We start from the raw sequence: 18,617 nt of genomic DNA on the forward strand, positions 1-18,617 counted from the left end.
GGCTGGCTGCAGAGCTGGCTGCAGGGCTGGTTGCAGGGCTGGTTGCAGAGCTGGCTGCAGGGCTGGTTGCAGGGCTGGCTGCAGAGCTGGCTGCAGGGCTGGCTGCAGGGCTGGCTCCAGGGCTGGCTGCAGAGCTGGCTGCAGGGCTGGTTGCAGGGCTGGTTGCAGAGCTGGCTGCAGGGCTGGTTGCAGGGCTGGCTGCAGAGCTGGCTGCAGGGCTGGCTGCAGAGGGCTGGCTGCAGAGCACGGCCAGCCCTATTCTGTCCAAAGCTAGTATGGAGTTAGCTGTGTGCATGGAGATTGAGTAGATCTTTATATTAGGTATCATAAACTGGGAGAAGCTTAATTGGGCACAATAAAATAAATAAATAAATATTGCGACATTCATTTATTTTAAAGTGCTAGACGTCATAATGTGAAATATTTAGGCTTTTACATGACTTAATATAACATTCTAAAACTATTTTTACATTTTCTTCACAGCAAAACCATCAAACTAAACAAAGAAGGGGAATAAACTGAAGAAACATCTCGCATGTGTCAGCTGAGTCTGGTTCTGGTATTGTCATGTGTCAGCTGAGTCTGGTTCTGGTATTGTCATGATAGCTGAGTCTGGTTCTGGTATTGTCATGTGTCAGCTGAGTCTGGTTCTGGTATTGTCGTGTCAGCTGAGTCTGGTTCTGGTATTGTTGTGTGTCAGCTGAGTCTGGTTCTGGTATTGTCGTGTCAGTTGAGTCTGGTTCTGGTATTGTCGTGTCAGCTGAGTCTGGTTCTGGTATTGTCATGTGTCAGCTGAGTGTGGTTCTGGTATTGTCGTGTCAGCTGAGTGTGGTTCTGGTATTGTCGTGTGTCAGCTGAGTCTGGTTCTGGTATTGTCGTGTGTCAGCTGAGTCTGGTTCTGGTATTGTCGTGTGTCAGCTGAGTCTGGTTCTGGTATTGTCGTGTGTCAGCTGAGTCTGGTTCTGGTATTGTCATGTGTCAGCTGAGTCTGGTTCTGGTATTGTCATGTGTCAGCTGAGACTGGTTCTGGTTATGACCAAAGCCTCAATTCTACACCTTTTATTTAAAAACCGAGACATGCTTTTTTATTTATTTATTTATTTATTTATTTATTTATTTTAAAACAAATTGTAGAGTCTATTAAAATGACACCTTTACATTCTTTAATAAAAGCATTGTGTATTCCTGCCTGAAAACGTTGGCTGATTATTTCTGAACGACCTCTAGAGTGAAGAGTTCATTCAAGAGGTTCTCTATTGTTGTTAGTTGCACTTTCTTTTTTAAATGAGAAAGAATGAAGTAAACTTCATATCCATGTAAATTACTGTTCAGTTCACCATTGAAAATACCATTTGAATTACTGTTCAGTTCACCATTGCAATATACCATTTCAATTACTAAATCACAATATACTATTCTGTATACTATTTTCTGTAAAAAGGGTAATGCACTTTATAGCCGTATGTTCAGTTAGGGACTAGAGAATAATAATGAGTAAGCAAAGACAGTATTCATGCGGGTTAAACAAATATGTATAACTGAGAAGAAACACGTGTCATGTAAATTCTAGGAATGTTTATTGTAAATGGAATAGTTTATTGAATAATGAATTCATTATTATTTAATGCCATGTCTCTTAGGAGGAGCAGTAGCATTAGGTGGTCAGTCGTGAGCTTGTCTTGTGAATGTCAGTCCTTTGGTACAAACTGTTAGTGAAGTTTCCATTACGAAAATAATACATATATCTGTGAACACAAGCAAGTTGCTGTTTCCTGAGTTCTAAATACCTCTGTGTTCTTAAGAGAATAATGTGATTGTGGGAGGGGGTAAGCTCGGACCATCACCCCATGACACACCGTAACATGAAGTCAAAATAGTCAATACAGGTTTTATTTTTAAATATATATATATAACGTAAAATTGCTACCTAGCTGCATTGGAAAAATATATATTCATAAGAAACATCTTTCAGATCAGAGCTACGAGAAACTGCATACCCATTAAAAACACGAGCGCAACATAAACCAGCCTGTTCTCTCTGACCCAGGGGTGTCCCATCCCGGTCCTGCAGGGCCAGAATTCCACTCCAGGTTTTACAGGTAAAATGAGATAATGAATCACTTCAGGGTCTGGATGGAGGTTTAATTGGGTTCAATTGAACAACTTAGAACAGGGCTGGAACAAAGACAAATGATTATATTTTTACGTCTGATGAACAGTTTATACATTTAAATATTGCAGACTCCCTGTTGGCTCCCAGCTAACCTCTCAGTCTGGTCTGTCACTCAGTTAACAAATTCAAAACGAACACTAAACAACCTTTTTGTTTTTTGGACCCCTGGCTACAAAATGTCCATTGAGAGGATCCCTCAGTCACATTACAGCACCGTGTTAAAAATGCAGAGAGCCAAAAAAAAACGAAACAATTAAAAAACATTTCGGGACCTGTCAGCTAACTGCTCAGCAGCAGGACTGTGTGTAGTGTCAGTGTCTCTGTGTGTGTCTGTGTGTGTCTGTGTGTGTGTCTCTGTGTGCGTTTGTGTGTTGCGTGGTCAGTTCTGGGACTCTGTCTGTGTGTCTCTGTGTGCGTTTGTGTGTTGGGGGCGGTTAGTCGTGTCGCCCACGGGGCAGGAAGTCTAGGATGACCTCGCCGACCCCCAGGAAGTAGATGACCTGCGCAATGCCGAAGAGTGGCGCGATGACCAGCGCCCGGCAGTACGCCCCCTTCAGGAAAGCAGCGGGACCCTCCTTGCGAAGGATCTTCCTGCCAGAGACACAGAGATAGAGAGAGAGAGAGAGAGAGAGAGAGAGAGAGAGAGAGAGAGAGAGAGAGAGAGAGAGAGAGAGAGAGAGAGAGGTTACAGCTTCTCCAACTTCATAGAGTTCACACAAACTGATTTCAAATTTCAAGCAATGATAATAACCTGGGGGCTGCACAGACCAAGAGGGGTCTTTCAGGGGCCTGGTTCCCTCATGCTCCCCAGTGATAAACAGACACTTGAGCCTGTTCCTGATTGCACGGGTAACACAGCAGAGATGCGGCTTCTTATTAAGGTTACCTGACACAGTCCACGACTCCAGAGTAAGTGTCCTCATGAGCTCCTTTCTGCAGAGACTGCAGCCTCGTCTTGATTACTGCAACACAGAGACACACGCAGACGATTCGGATCTCTAATTAAACTCCCCCCCTTCAGACGCCTTGCCACCCCCTCTAACCGCCCACATGAATAACCTTCACAGACCCCCCCCCCCCCCCACTCACCGTCGCAGGGGTTCACAGCCACGGCCGCGGTGCTCCCGGCCACGCAGCCCGACAGGAAGGACACGTAGAAGGGAGCCTTGGTGTCGGGGTGCTTCTGCCCCAGCTTATTCAGGTTAGCAAACAGGGGGAAGTAAATGATGGAGAAGGGAACATCCCTGGAACACAGAGAGAGGGTGAGGGGCAAGGTGTTAACCAGCATTAATGAGAGGTGTATTGTGCAGTGTGAGGTGTGCAGTGCAAGGTGTGCAGTGTGTATTCTGCAGTGTAAGGTGTGCAGTGTGTATTCTGCAGTGTGAGGTGTGCTATGTGTATTCTGCAGTGCAAGGTGTGCAGTGTGTATTCTGCAGTGTGAGGTGTGCATTGTGTATTCTGCAGTGTGAGGTGTGCAGTGTGTATTCTGCAGTGTGAGGTGTGCAGTGTGTATTCTGCAGTGTGACAGTGCTCTGTCTGTACCTGGCCAGCGTGGCCCCCAGGCCCTTGTAGAGCCCCGCGATGCCCTTGCTCCTCAGCAGCTCCCTGCTTATCTGAATGGCGGTCTGGGGCCTCTTTATCTCCGTGGCAACGCTGCTGGTGGGGGCGGAACTTACGGCCTGTGGAATCAACTTCCTCTGAGCCTCTGGAAGAGACAAGGGGGGAGTAAGAGGAGGGGGGTATGAGGAGGGGGTGGGGCAACACACACACTGTCTGACTGTATATATAATTGTCTGTCTTTCTGCTTTTTCTATCTGTCTGTCTGTCTGTCTGTCTGTCTGTCTGTCTGTCTGTCTGTACATGTTTAACCCCTTCAGTACCAGGCACGTTAGGGATTAAAGTCACCCAAAAAACAAGACCAGTTTTTTTTTTTTTTTTTTTTTTTTTAAACTCATTCCAAAAGTCGATCACATGTTCTACATACAAAATTTAAATAATTCCAGTGCAGTGGGGTTGGGGTTAGGGATGCTCATGATGCTCAGTCCCAGACACGCTCCTGATATTGGGCCTGTTTGCTTTACTGCAATCCAACTAGACAATGGAAAAATACTACAGCCTAAAGCACTGTGCTGTACCGACCATGGCCAGCAGAGGGCAACTGAACCCTGTTTTTATTTACCAGGCTGCCTTGACCCGAGGCACACTGCACCTGTCAGCGCTATTCACCTCACACAAAACAAACAGGCTGCTAAGAATACACTGGAGCACAAACACCTAGCAATGCAGCTCCCTCCTGTAACCCTGCAGGGAGCTCATTCCACACTGCAGTCACAGACAGCAGGGTTACTAGTGAAGGAACCCTGCTCCCTGCTCCCTCCCCCCAATCCCTATCTCCCTCCCCCTCTCCTATCCCCCTCCCTTCCTCACCTATCCTCCCTGCGTCCTGCAGCTGTATCTTGAGCATCTCCATGGGCGTGGTGACGATTACCTGACAGGTCCCTGCGCCACACCCAGCCAGCATCTCCTTGAGCAGGGTCAGCTTCTGCCTGCCAGAGCGAGATATGAGGAGAGAGAGTGTGAGAAGACGAGAGAGAGGAGGAGAGAAAAGGAAGAAGAGAGAGATGTAGTACTTACCAGCTCTCTGTCTCTCCCTGCTTCTGGGATTCAGCGACGTTCACAGAGGCAGGGAGAGGGAGGAGAGGGGGAGAGAGGACAGAGGAGAGAGAGAAGAGGGAGACGGAGAGAGCAGGAGAGAGGAGAGACGAGAGAGGAGAGGGAGAGGAGAAAGGAGAGGAGAGAGCTTTCTGCCAGCGCAGACAGAGGGTTATCAACTCTGGGGTTGGAACGAGAAGCGATGATTAGCTGGAGGATATTATCAAGGACTTGTTTCGTCTTGATCATTTATTGCACTGAGATATTATAATGGGTAATAATAGTGCTGAGATCTGAATGCTTGGTTTTGTTTGATGTTGAAACCCGGGAAGTGAAATCTTTGCAATCTGCTGCAGTCAGCAGGACAGTGTTTCCTGTGAATCACACACACCACACACCACGAGAGCCAGCCTCCAGCACCCCCACACTGCATGCACCACGAGAGCCAGCCTCCAGCACCCTCACACTGCACGCACCACGAGAGCCAGCCTCCAGCACCCCCACACTGCACGCACCATGAGAGCCAGCCTCCAGCACCCCCACACTGCACGCACCACGAGAGCCAGCCTCCAGCACCCCCACACTGCATGCACCACGAGAGCCAGCCTCCAGCACCCCCACACTGCATGCACCACGAGAGCCAGCCTCCAGCACCCCCACACTGCATGCACCACGAGAGCCAGCCTCCAGCACCCCCACACTGCATGCACCACGAGAGCCAGCCTCCAGCACCCCCACACTGCATGCACCACGAGAGCCAGCCTCCAGCACCCCCACACTGCATGCACCACGAGAGCCAGCCTCCAGCACCCCCACACTGCATGCACCACGAGAGCCAGCCTCCAGCACCCACACACTGCATGCACCACGAGAGCCAGCCTCCAGCACCCCCACACTGCATGCACCACGAGAGCCAGCCTCCAGCACCCCCACACTGCACACACCATGAGAGCCAGCCTCCAGCACCCCCACACTGCATGCACCACGAGAGCCAGCCTCCAGCACCCCCACTGCACACACGAGAGCCAGCCTCCAGCACCCCCACACTGCACACACCATGACAGCCATCCTCCAGCACCCCCACTGCACACACGAGAGCCAGCCTCCAGCACCCCCACACTGCACACACGAGAGCCAGCCTCCAGCACCTCCACACTGCACACACCACGAGAGCCAGCCTCCAGCACCCCCATACTGCACACACCGTGAGAGCCAGCCTCCAGCACCCCCACACTGCACACATCATGAGAGCCAGCCTCCAGCACCCCCACACTGCACACACCACGAGAGCCAGCCTCCAGCACCCCCACACTGCACACACCACGAGAGCCAGCCTCCAGCACCCCCACACTGCACACACCACGAGAGCCAGCCTCCAGCACCTCCACACTGCACACACCACGAAAGCCAGCCTCCAGCACCCCCACACTGCACTACAGGACAGCTGTATAACCTTTGTAACAGTCACTCAAAGCACAGCGCAGTGTAATAAATCACAGCTCAGCACCAAGTCTGCAGGATGTGAAGAAGTGGTCACACGACCTTGGCACGCTTGAGTCATTTCCAACATGACCCCCGATTTCATTCAGGTGCTTCTCCGGCGCTCTCCCTGTGTACACTTGCATGGGCCATGCACAGCTGGAGTTGGCATCACAGGTTGCACATATTTTTATGCTGTACTTAGCGGGTTCTTTGTCTGATAACCCCTTGCAACCTCTTTGTCACAGAGATGCTGTTACTGGCAGAGAAAACAAGCCTCTAGTAACCTTGTAGAGATTTGTATTGACCTTGTTAATAAACATCTCTCCAGACAGGTGCAGCCATAACCACACATAATAATAATAATAATACAAGACTAAGTGAAAGCACTGTATTGTCCTCGTGCATACAAAGCTACACAGATGAATACCTTGAGTCATATTGACCCGAGTCGTTCTGTTTGTAGAGGAGATCAGCTCTAAAAATAATAAATGTCTGAAAGCTCTTATTTTCTGTTTATGAGTTCGTGACCCCAGCCTAGGAGAAGTCATTCAATATTATAGGGGCGGGCGGGGGGGTTACATTTAAAATCCATGGAAACATAACAGGAGTGTTAATAAGACTCACCGGAGCTTGTTACCTGCACACTGGGGCTAATCCAGCTCATTGTAAAACCTGGAGTGGGTGAAACTGCTGTGCAACAGGAGTCTCACATGCACGTCTCACATTTTTCTATGTTAGGGTTAGGGTTAGGGACAGGGTCAGGGTCAGGGTTAGAGTCAGAGACAGGGTCAGGGTCAGGGTTAGTGTCAGGGTCAGGGACAGGGTTAGAGTCAGGGTCAGGGTCAGGAACAGGGTTAGAATCAGGGTCAGGGACAGGGTTAGAGTCAGGGTCAGGGTCAGGGTCAGGGTTAGAGTCAGGGTCAGGGTCAGGGTCAGGGTCAGGGTTAGAGTCAGGGTCAGGGACAGGGTTAGAGTCAGGGTCAGGGTCAGGGTCAGGGTTAGAGTCAGGGTCAGGGACAGGGTCAGGGTTAGGATCAGGGTCAGGGTCAGGGTTAGTGTCAGGGTCAGGGACAGGGTCAGGGTCAGGGTCAGGGTCAGGGTTAGAGTCAGGGTCAGGGTCAGGGTTAGAGTCAGGGTCAGGGTCAGGGTCAGGGTTAGAGTCAGGGTCAGGGTCAGGAACAGGGTTAGAATCAGGGTCAGGGACAGGGTTAGAGTCAGGGTCAGGGTCAGGGTCAGGGTTAGAGTCAGGGTCAGGGTCAGGGTTAGAGTCAGGGTCAGGGACAGGGACAGGGTCAGGGTCAGGGTTAGAGTCAGGGTGAGGGACAGGGTTAGAGTCAGGGTTAGGATCAGGGTCAGGGTTAGAGTCAGGGTCAGGGTCAGGGTCAGGGTTAGAGTCAGGGTCAGGGTCAGGGTTAGAGTCAGGGTCAGGGACAGGGTCAGGGTCAGGGTTAGAGTCAGGGTGAGGGACAGGGTTAGAGTCAGGGTTAGAGTCAGGGTCAGGGTCAGGGTCAGGGTCAGGGTTAGAGTCAGGGTCAGGGTCAGGGACAGGGACAGGGTTAGAGTCAGGGTCAGGGTCAGGGTCAGGGTTAGAGTTAGGGTTAGTTTAGGGCTAGGGCTCTTGTAAGGCTCCACCCCCCTGCTAGCCCCAGTCTGCCTGTGCTTGGCCCGGCACTTACCCATCCCTGGAGAGCATCTCCCTGAAGAAGTCATTGGCTGCGAGCTTGATGGCCTTCTCTGGGGTGACCAGGGTGAGGTTCACTGCGGCCCCTGAAAGAACAAGCATGGCACGCCATGGCACGTGGTAGTTAAGAGCAGCCCCTCAGAGTGTATGAGGGTGACTCTGTTCATACAAAGAAGTCCATAGCAACAGCCTCCTGGCTCTTCCACAAATACAGCAGGGCCTTGTTCTATACTTTAAGAGGGGAAGCATCTCTTTGTTGCCATGGTTTCCAGGGGAGGGATTAGAATGTCCTCAGAGAACCATCTCCTGGTTGCCAAGGAGACTCTGGAATGCAGCCAGGGACTGTGCAAACATGCTGGCGAGCGCACAGCAGGCTGCAAGAGCATGCATCTGCTGCAAACTGCACTCCCACTGACACACTGATACAGACACACACACACACTGACACACACACACATACACACACACTGACACACACATACACTCACACACACTGCCCCCCCCCCCCCCACACACACACACACACTGACACACTGATAGACACACACACACACACACACTGATCCCCCCCACACACACACTGACACACACACGCACACACTGACACACACACACACACACACACACACACACACACTGACCCCCCCACACACACACTGACACACTGATACAGACACACACACACACACACACTGATACAGACACACACACACACTGACACACACACACACACACACTGACCCCCCCCCCCACACACACACACACTGACACACTGATACAGACACACACACACACACTCACACACACTGACCCCCTCCCCACACACACACACTGACCCCCCACCCCCCCACGCATACACACACACACTGACACACACACACACACACACACACACACACACAGGTAAAAGCCTAGCAAAGTGTCTAACAGAACAGTGAAAGCATGGCAAAGCACAGCAGATCCCAGTCATTACACTGTACCATCCTTTGACTAGGCTTGGTAAAGCATAGGGAAGCATTGTAAAGCACAGAGAGGTCTGGTAAAGCATAGGGAAGCATTGTAAAGCACAGAGAGGTATGGTAAAGCACAGGGAAGCATTGTAAAGCACAGAGAGGTCTGGTAAAGCATAGGGAAGCATTGTAAAGCACAGAGAGGTATGGTAAAGCACAGGGAAGCATTGTAAAGCACAGAGAGGTCTGGTAAAGCATAGGGAAGCATTGTAAAGCACAGAGAGGTATGGTAAAGCATAGGGAAGCTTTGTAAAGCACAGAGAGGTCTGGTAAAGCATAGGGAAGCATTGTAAAGCACAGAGAGGTATGGTAAAGCATAGGGAAACATTATAAAGCACAGAGAGGTACAGTGAAGCACATGACCACACTTCTACTAGTCTTCACCTCACGTTGCTTTGTTTTATTAGTTTTTTTTTACGGTTATTTCTGAGCATGCTAAGTGTCTAACACCAGGAGCATGTTTAAGCATTTCAACTGCAGGCTAGCAGGCGTGCGAGTGAGAGGAGCTGTACCTCTGTACATCCCGAAGTACCCGTCCGATCGGATAGTCTTGAGGAGGCAGTCTGACCTGAAGACAGGGAAGAAAGACACGAGACCGTCAGCCGGGACCACAAATACAAGACCGACCTTCAGATGAGTGCGCCATGGGATTTGTGCACGGGATGTTTGCATGGGATTTGTGCACGGGATGTTTGCATGGGATTTGTGCACGGGATGTTTGCATGGGATTTGTGCATGGGATGTTTGCATGGGATTTGTGCACGGGATGTTTGCATGGGATTTGTGCACGGGATGTTTGAAGTTTTCTCCCCATTCTTTTCCCATGGTTATACTCTCACTTAATTTTTTTTTGCTATCACTATGGTAACACTGCAATAAGAGTTTGCCAGGAGAGTGCAAAGAGTGCATTTTTATTTCAACCCTTTGCTCAGCCTATGAGTGCAGACAGGCAGCATTCATCTTCCCCATTCTGCCTGGGCTATTAGTGCCTCACAGCCCAGCAGTAACTCACAGTGTGTGTCTCTGTCAGAGAGGAGAGAGAGCGTGGGGCAGGGAGTAGGGAGCAGCTGTCCGAGTGTTAATTTCAGTGAGGAAAGCAGGAGATAAGGAACGCCAGGAGATTTACGAGCAGAGAACACAAGCACGGCTCTCTCCCCTCATGTGAAAGGGATCCCATCTATCAGACTGGCTTAGTCTGTCTGTGAGACTGTGTGTGTGTGTGTGTGTGTGTGTGTGTGTGCGTGTGAGTGCGTGCCAGTGTATCTGATTGTCTCTGTGTGCCAGTGTCAGTGTGTATCTGTGTGTGAGTGTGTGTGTGTGTGAGTCTGTCACTCACAGGCTGCTGTAGAGGCGGGACCCATTCTGCTGGTTCTGCAGGCGAGTCTTGGCCAGGTCGATTGGAAAGACACAGGTGACCCCGATCAGCCCAGCGATGCCACCATTGATCAGCTTCGCAGGCAAACTGAGAGAGAGGCAGAGAGAGGGAGAGGGAGAGAGAGAGAGGGGGAGAGGGAGAGGGAGAGGGAGACACGGTCAATACAATACAGAGTGACAGCTGGCAGGTTTAGTGTTCTATAGAAGTTACTTGAGTGTTCTCTTCTATACAGAATGCTGCAGCTCTACTGTTAACTAGCTCTGCAGCTCTACTGTTAACTAGCTCTGCAGCTCCACTGTTAACTAGCTCTGCAGCTCCACTGTTAACTAGCTCTGCAGCTCCACTATTAACTAGCTCTGCAGCTCCACTATTAACTAGCTCTGCAGCTCCACTGTTAACTAGCTCTGCAGCTCCACTGTTAACTAGCTCTGCAGCTCCATTGTTAGCTAGCTCTGCAGCTCCATTGTTAACTAGCTCTGCAGCTCCACTATTAACTAGCTCTGCAGCTCCACTGTTAACTAGCTCTGCAGCTCCATTGTTAGCTAGCTCTGCAGCTCCATTGTTAACTAGCTCTGCAGCTCCACTATTAACTAGCTCTGCAGCTCCACTGTTAACTAGCTCTGCAGCTCCATTGTTAACTAGCTCTGCAGCTCCACTGTTAGCTAGCTCTGCAGCTCCACTGTTAACTAGCTCTGCGTCAGTGACCCTGTGTGAAGGGGCTCCTACCTGACTTGCTTATCAGCCATTTAACAGGAATCCTTAGTCTCAGGTTGGACAGAGGTCTCTGGCTGGGTCTGTCTGTCTGTCCTAGGTGTCTGTCCTCGGCTCCTTGCAGCGTCCTGTAAGAAGGATCAATGTTACAGTCCTCCTGTCTTCACATAATGGATAAGATATTTTCTACATACCAAAGCACTGGCCATGTACATTACCAGCAAAGTGTAATAAAGCACAGTGGAAGCCTGGTAAAGCACAGGTAAGCATTAGAAAGAGTAGCGAGGTATGGTAAAACACATTTATAAACAAACCAGGGTAAACTATGGTAAATGCACAGTGTATAACCATGGGAAACACAAACACTCTCTGCTGTGTCTGGGAGGATCTGCTCTGAGGCTGCCTTGCCAACTCCCTTTGTACTCTGTACTTTACAATGCTTCCCTATGCTTTACCATACCTCTCTGTGCTTTACAATGCTTCCCTATGCTTTACCATACCTCTTTGTGCTTTACAATGCTTCCCTATGCTTTACCAGACCTCTCTGTGCTTTACAATGCTTCCCTATGCTTTACCAGACCTCTCTGTGCTTTACAATGCTTCCCTATGCTTTACCAGACCTCTCTGTGCTTTACAATGCTTCCCTATGCCGCTGCTCAGCCAGACTCACAGATGCATTCTTGTAAAGCGATAGGGCTTGGCTGCCGGTGTTATGTTATAATAATAAAGTTTCTACTTGGCTCTGCTGCTGCTGCTGGATGCTTTGTCAATTATAACAATACCAGCTTTACTCAGCTAGTTTTCACAGCTGCTTCCCTCATTAGAACTGAGCCATCTTCACCCTGGGCATCTAGCCATGTGTGTGTGTGTGCGTGTACATGGGCTTGTGTACGTGTGTGTGTGTGTGTGCGCGTGGGCTCATGTGTGCGTGTGTGTGCGCGTGGGCTTGTGCGTGCATGTGTGTGTATGTGTGTGCGTGTGGGCTTGTGCATGCATGTGTGTGTATGTGTGTGCGTTTGTGTGTGCGCGTGGGCTTGTGTGTGCGTGTGTGTGTATGTGCGTGGGCTTGTGCGTGTGCGTGGGCTCGTGCGTGCATGTGCGTGTATGTGTGTGTGTGTGCGCGTGGGCTTGTGCGTGCATGTGTGTGTGTGCGTGTCTGTGTGTGCGTGTGTGCGTTGGCTCGTGCGTGTGCGTGGGCTCGTGAGTGTGCATCCCTTTCTTTATAAAAGTTTACCACAAAGCAGTTCAATAGCGTTGCACATGAGAAATCTGCAGCAAGGTCGCAGTGACACTGCAGTGAGGAGCTGTGGGCACAGTCAGCAAAGTGGAAGGCACAGATAAGGACGAGATGTGTATACGCCTGACTGCTCGAGTTTCATGATGGCTTCGCCTCTGGCAACACAGCGAGCTGTGGAAAGGGTTTCGCAATCGTGTGCAGGCTTGTCAGCCCCTTGTAGAAATCACTGCCAACAGCACTCACTTAATACAGCGCACTCACTTAATACACTGCACTCAGAGCACAAAGTCCCCCCTCAGCCCTTCTAACAGTCCACCCTGGCACTCTGACATGGTGCACTTGCACTGGCACGCTTACATTTGAAGAAGAAGGAGGAGAAGAAGAAGTAGAGGAAGTCCTGACCAGGCCTGACCCTGCTGCTGCAGCTTAGATATCAGACCTGGATGATGAATGATATCAGACCAGGCTGATGAAGGATATCAGACTTGGATGATGAAGGATATCAGACCAGGATGATGAAGGATATCAGACCTGGATGATGAAGGATATCAGACCTGGATGATGAAGGATATCAGACCAGGCTGATGAAGGATATCAGACCTGGATGATGAAGGATATCAGACTTGGATGATGAAGGATATCAGACCTGGATGATGAAGGATATCAGACCAGGCTGATGAAGGATATCAGACCTGGATGATGAAGGATATCAGACCAGGATGATGAAGGATATCAGACCTGGATGATGAAGGATATCAGACCTGGATGATGAAGGATATCAGACCAGGCTGATGAAGGATATCAGACCTGGATGATGAAGGATATCAGACCAGGCTGATGAAGGATATCAGACCAGGCTGATGAAGGATATCAGACCTGGATGATGAAGGATATCAGACCTGGATGATGAAGGATATCAGACCTGGATGATGAAGGATATCAGACCAGGCTGATGAAGGATATCAGACCAGGCTGATGAAGGATATCAGACCTGGATGATGAAGGATATCAGACCAGGCTGATGAAGGATATCAGACCAGGCTGATGAAGGATATCAGACCTGGATGATGAAGGATATCAGACCTGGATGATGAAGGATATCAGACCTGGATGATGAAGGATATCAGACCTGGATGATGAAGGATATCAGACCAGGCTGATGAAGGATATCAGACCTGGATGATGAAGGATATCAGAACAGGCTGATGAAGGATATCAGACCTGGATGATGAAGGATATCAGACCAGGATGATGAAGGATATCAGACCTGGATGATGAAGGATATCAGACCTGGATGATGAAGGATATCAGACCTGGATGATGAAGGATATCAGACCTGGATGATGAAGGATATCAGACCAGGCTGATGAAGGATATCAGACCTGGATGATGAAGGATATCAGAACAGGCTGATGAAGGATATCAGACCAGGCTGATGAAGGATATCAGACTTGGATGATGAAGGATATCAGACCAGGATGATGAAGGATATCAGACCAGGATGATGAAGGATATCAGACCAGGCTGATGAAGGATATCAGACTTGGATGATGAAGGATATCAGACCTGGATGATGAAGGATATCAGACCTGGATGATGAAGGATATCAGACCTGGATGATGAAGGATATCAGACCTGGATGATGAAGGATATCAGACCAGGATGATGAAGGATATCAGACCTGGATGATGAAAGATATCAGACCTGGATGATGAAGGATATCAGACCAGGCTGATGAAGGATATCAGACCTGGATGATGAAGGATATCAGACTTGGATGATGAAGGATATCAGACCTGGATGATGAAGGATATCAGACTTGGATGATGAAGGATATCAGACCTGGATGATGAAGGATATCAGACCAGGCTGATGAAGGATATCAGACCTGCTTCTCCTCACTCACCCAAGTCAATGATTCCTGCCTGTGCGTTTCCCTTCCAGATCACAGCTTATTGTAGTTCCTCTCTCTCTCTCAGTTCCTCTCTCGCTCTCAGTTCTTCTCTCTCGCTCTCAGGTTCTCTCTCTCTCTCTCTTGCTCTCCAGGCATGTGGGATCTGAAGGCATTCTGCTCTTTCTTACATCTATTTTTATCTCCCTTTCTTTCTCTCTCCCTCTCTCTCTCTCCCTGTTTAAATCAGTGCTGCCGGTCTCCTGTTCTCTCTTCAACCTTTACCACTTTCTCCTTATCAGCATGTGGAGCCTGGAGCTGATTAAGAAATCCCCCTCACCCCACTCTCCCCCCTCCTCCTCCCCTCCCCTCCCCTCCCCTCCCCACTCTCTCAGGTAATTCCGTCCTCTACAGCCAGATTGCCAACATTGCGCTACATCGGCAGTGCAGTAAAGGATTAAGATACTTTAACAAGAAGAACATGAAATACAGGTGACAGTCCCCTTGATAATCCACTGGGCTGAATCCAGCAAGCAGACACTGAGAAGTCTAAGTATATACACCAACGTCTCCTGCTGGAGAGCTAACACATTGCAGCTGGAAAGTTCAAAAGGTATTTTTGACTTTATTTTTAGTTTTTTGCTCAATCGTATTTGCTACAAGAAACTAGAAATGCACAGTCACCCAGGTGCTGAGCTAACCCTTACACAGCAGCATTGCACTGTGGTATTGTATGGTAAAATCACAGCACAGTAATAAAAGCACAGGCTGAATCCCAGAGCAGTAAGGCAGTTTTAAAAGATATGGTTTGCAAGGGAATGCATTGCGAAAGAAAGTGTCTTAATATTAATAAAAGTATTCTTCTCCTCTCTCTTCCCCTCCCCTCCCCTCCCTTCTCACCTCTCTCTCCCCTCTTTCTCCTCTCTCCCTTTCCTTCTCCTCTCCCTTCTCTCCCCGTACCGTACCTTTAAGCTCTTCTGTCTCCCCAGCAGCTCCTCAACCTCCCTGAATGATAACTGTGCAAAGTTCCCTGAAGTGTGGGAGTTCCGCAGGCCTGCAAGCTGATTGGTTGGCCAGGGCTAGAGGGGAGGGGCATCACAACAACGCTCCATCTAGCTTGTCAGGCAAACACTGTTCTGTGTGTGTGTGAGTGTGTGATTCTGTTAGTGTGTGTGTGAGTGTATTTGTCTGAGTTTGTAAATGTATATGTAGGTTCTCTCTTGCTTTCAATGCTCTTTAAACCTGATATCAGTTATTAGCTGTTGTCTAACTTGCTATTTCAGATTTAACTTTGTTATGATTGTGTATGACACATGCATCCACAATATTTAGAATATTTATATCCCATCTCAACTACCCAACCCTTCATTACCTTGATTAACACAGCAAAAGAAAAATGTATCTCTTTCAACAACATACCCAGTTGTACAAGCATGTGAATCGAAACTCATTTCAAAGACTTCCAGTGGAAACGTTTATCACTGAATCCATTGAGTTTCTTTCCATCTCTGCACCTGTCCTGTCGTGTCTCCGCTAGGCTCTTCAGTCACCTTGCCAGTGTATTACTGCCCCAGATCAGTTTCCATCACTCCTGCTTTTCCAGCAGAAATCTCTACTTCTCAGGGAGCGGAGGAACAGGAGCCTTCAGATTAGCAGTAATTGAGAGCGCCTCTCCCTTCATCACCCCACAATAGCACTGCTGTTTCCTAACCTGCATTTTATCTGTGTCTTGGTCTTTCTGCCAGGGTAACCTGAAGACACCGGGCTCCAACAAGACTGGCATTCACCGGAGCCTCACAAGGAGCTGCTGCCTCTCCGTCTCTCTGTCTCAATTTCAATTTCAAGTGCTTTATTGGCATGACTGATTACACTATGTAACACAATTTTTGTTCCTGGGTAGTAAGTGTTATTTCCTAATTGCTTATGCCTCAAAAGTATAGAAAATGGCTATTATTCCCCACAAACTTTGCTTTTGTGACCAGGAGTGATATTTTGAAATTTACCTATTTCCAATGAGAAAATGGGCGAATTTGTGTCTTTTCGTTCACATAAAGTCAGGAAAAAACAACATATGAATCCAAATTAACATGTATTTATACTAAAGTAATACAAAAATGACTACAAAAGATTTAGAAGTGAGTAGTTTTTCGAGATTTACGATTATACTGTAAATCACTTTCACGAATCAGCCCCCAAATGTAGTCTCCCATCATGTTCTCGTTAATGTTAATTTGGATTCATATGTTGTTTTTTTCTGACTTTATGTGAACGAAAAGACACAAATTCGCCCATTTCTCATTGGAAATATGTAAATTTCAAAATATCACTGTCTGGTCACAAAAGCAAAGTTTGTGGGGAATAATAGCCATTTTCTATACTTTTGAGGCATAAGCAATTAGGAAATAACACTTACTACCCAGGAACAAAAATTGTGTTACATAGTGTTATATTTGGAGCTCTGCACTAGAAAGTGTAACTGTGTCTTGACCTGATTGAGCTGACAGTGATCACACAGCCTGTCCTCTTCGGGCAGCCGTGTCTGCCTGTATCTGACCTTCTCGATGGCCAGGCTATGCTCGCTGAGCCTGTACTTAGTTAAGGTCTGTCTCTGTTTGTTGTCTTTCACCCTGGTCAGGTAATCAACCAGGGTGCAGTGTCTTTTTAGACATTAGTTTGATTTGCTTTCTGTTGTCGATTTACTGTAGTTTAAATACAGTATTTGGTTATTGAATTGAATTTGTGGGTTTGTGTGTGTGAGAGTGAGTGAGTGCGTGCGTGTGTGTTTTTGTGTGCTCAGGGTTTTGAGCTGAGCCCCATCGATGAGCTCTCATTCCTGGGGAAGGAGGGGGCTGACCCTCTGGCACGGCTGATCGCTGTGTCCCTGACAGCGCGGTGTCTGTGAAGGACTGCCTGCTTGCAGTGTACAAGGTAGTTAAGAGGGACAGAAGCGCGTCACCCCTTGCAACAGCTTTTGCAAAAGTTATTTTATTGAAAGAATGAGAGAGGGAGCTGAGTAGATATGGGAAAATCAGCTCCCCAATAAAGTCTATTCCTCTGGGGTTTAAAAATCCTCAATTAAATCATATCATGTCTTTTAGGAGACAAGTGTATATTTTATTAAGATTAGCAGTAATTGACAATGCTTCACAGTGCTTCCCTATGCTATACCATACCTCTCTGTGCTTCACTGTGCTTATATATATATATATATATATATATATATATATATATATATATATATATATATATATATATAGTCGTTCTCGAGTTCCGAAACTTGCAGATGTTCCGATCAGAATACATTAATTCAGAACACAGCCTACAACTGCCTCCCTACCGGTGAAAATGCAATATATTTGTTAATCCCCTCAAACAACGTGGAGATATATTATATATAATTCAGAACCTAGTGTGCTGTGGAACAGAATCACGCGTCCTGGTGTAATACACCGAGCAATGATCATGACCCCTAAATATCCCCTGCCATCACACCCAGGTGCGGGCAGATGCGCACCCTGTGGCTGTGCTGCCGACTCGCTCTCCTGCTGTATCCCATTCGCGCCCTTGAGCTTCATCGTTCTGTGTGACTCGTTAGAGGTGCTGCCCTAAATAAAATAAAAACATGCATCATCTATTACGGTTAACGCGGCATTGCCAAGAAAATGATGCGTCACCGACCGACCCCATATTAATAACGTTCTGTTTCAATGACGCGGTTATGTTGTGCTAGGCTATTACCAATGAAGGCTGGAGAATGCATTGCATTCTTTTTTCTTCCATTCAAAACATATATACATATATAGTCTACCTTACCTGATTCGTGCCGTAATCACCGATCAGCCTTTCTTTTGTGGTGTGTCTGCCGGTAGGATGCTATGTCGGTGTCGGTGTCGGTGTGTGTGTGTGTGTGTGTGCGTGTGCGTGAATGGTTATGTTGTGCTGTACTGCTTCGGCTTTATGACAAGGAGGATACAGGCTCGCTCGCCACGATTTAGGTCCGTGCTTGTATGCTAATTGCAAGGCAGCAGCAGCCCGCTTTCCAGTATCAATGAGAAGGTCGAGAGGAAGCGCGACCACTAGCGGCAGCAGGATGGAATTACTGTATAAATGAAGATGCGTAATCTAGTGGACCTCGTCTCTCTCCCTCGCCATCTCATAGTAATTACGTTGGGTGGGGAAAACGATTCTATAAGAGAGACAGGGTCAACTGGACATATTACATTATTATAAATAATGTTTTAATTAAAAGAACACAGTATGGTACATAGTTAATGATGTCATGCATGTTAACTGACTGGGTTGGTTGAGCACCAGACGACTTCTGGCAAAATTAGATGCTCTGGAATGGAACTGTGTGGAATGGGATTGAATGGAACTGTGTGGAATGGGATTGAATGGAATGGAA

The 18,617-nt window shown here is 48.1% G+C and overlaps 1 protein-coding gene across 4 annotated transcripts; it reads right to left on the bottom strand.

The window, feature by feature from the left end:
• Positions 1 to 910: 910 nt before the first annotated feature.
• LOC117969661 (mitochondrial glutamate carrier 1-like) lies at positions 911 to 18,211 on the bottom strand. Of its 4 annotated transcripts, none has more exons than XM_059003075.1 (10): positions 18,026 to 18,211; positions 11,100 to 11,212; positions 10,335 to 10,460; positions 9,511 to 9,566; positions 7,984 to 8,074; positions 4,601 to 4,719; positions 3,716 to 3,878; positions 3,263 to 3,417; positions 3,060 to 3,135; positions 911 to 2,764 (listed from the first exon to the last, which is right to left on the bottom strand). In XM_059003075.1, exons 2-10 carry the CDS (start codon positions 11,117 to 11,119, stop codon positions 2,608 to 2,610), a joined length of 963 nt encoding a protein of 320 aa, XP_058859058.1. In that variant the 5' UTR covers positions 11,120 to 11,212; positions 18,026 to 18,211; the 3' UTR covers positions 911 to 2,607. The 4 variants fall into 4 exon arrangements, with proteins under 4 accessions (XP_058859058.1, XP_058859059.1, XP_058859061.1 ...); XM_059003076.1 differs by lacking the exon at positions 18,026 to 18,211 and adding an exon at positions 15,178 to 15,234; XM_059003078.1 differs by lacking the exon at positions 18,026 to 18,211 and adding an exon at positions 15,113 to 15,170.
• Positions 18,212 to 18,617: the final 406 nt, after the last annotated feature.

Source organism: Acipenser ruthenus, chromosome 28, assembly GCF_902713425.1.
Source record: "Acipenser ruthenus chromosome 28, fAciRut3.2 maternal haplotype, whole genome shotgun sequence".
Taxonomy (NCBI): domain Eukaryota; kingdom Metazoa; phylum Chordata; class Actinopteri; order Acipenseriformes; family Acipenseridae; genus Acipenser; species Acipenser ruthenus.

Excerpts from the sequence above, each read along its gene's own strand:
- LOC117969661 (XM_059003075.1), bottom strand. The coding sequence starts at position 11,119 with ATGGCTGATAAGCAAGTCAG. Across the intron at positions 8,075-9,510 it reads GTACTTCGGGATGTACAGAG|GGGCCGCAGTGAACCTCACC; the intron begins GTACAGCTCCTC and ends TTGTTCTTTCAG. Across the intron at positions 3,418-3,715 it reads CTGGGGGCCACGCTGGCCAG|GGATGTTCCCTTCTCCATCA; the intron begins GTACAGACAGAG and ends TCTGTGTTCCAG.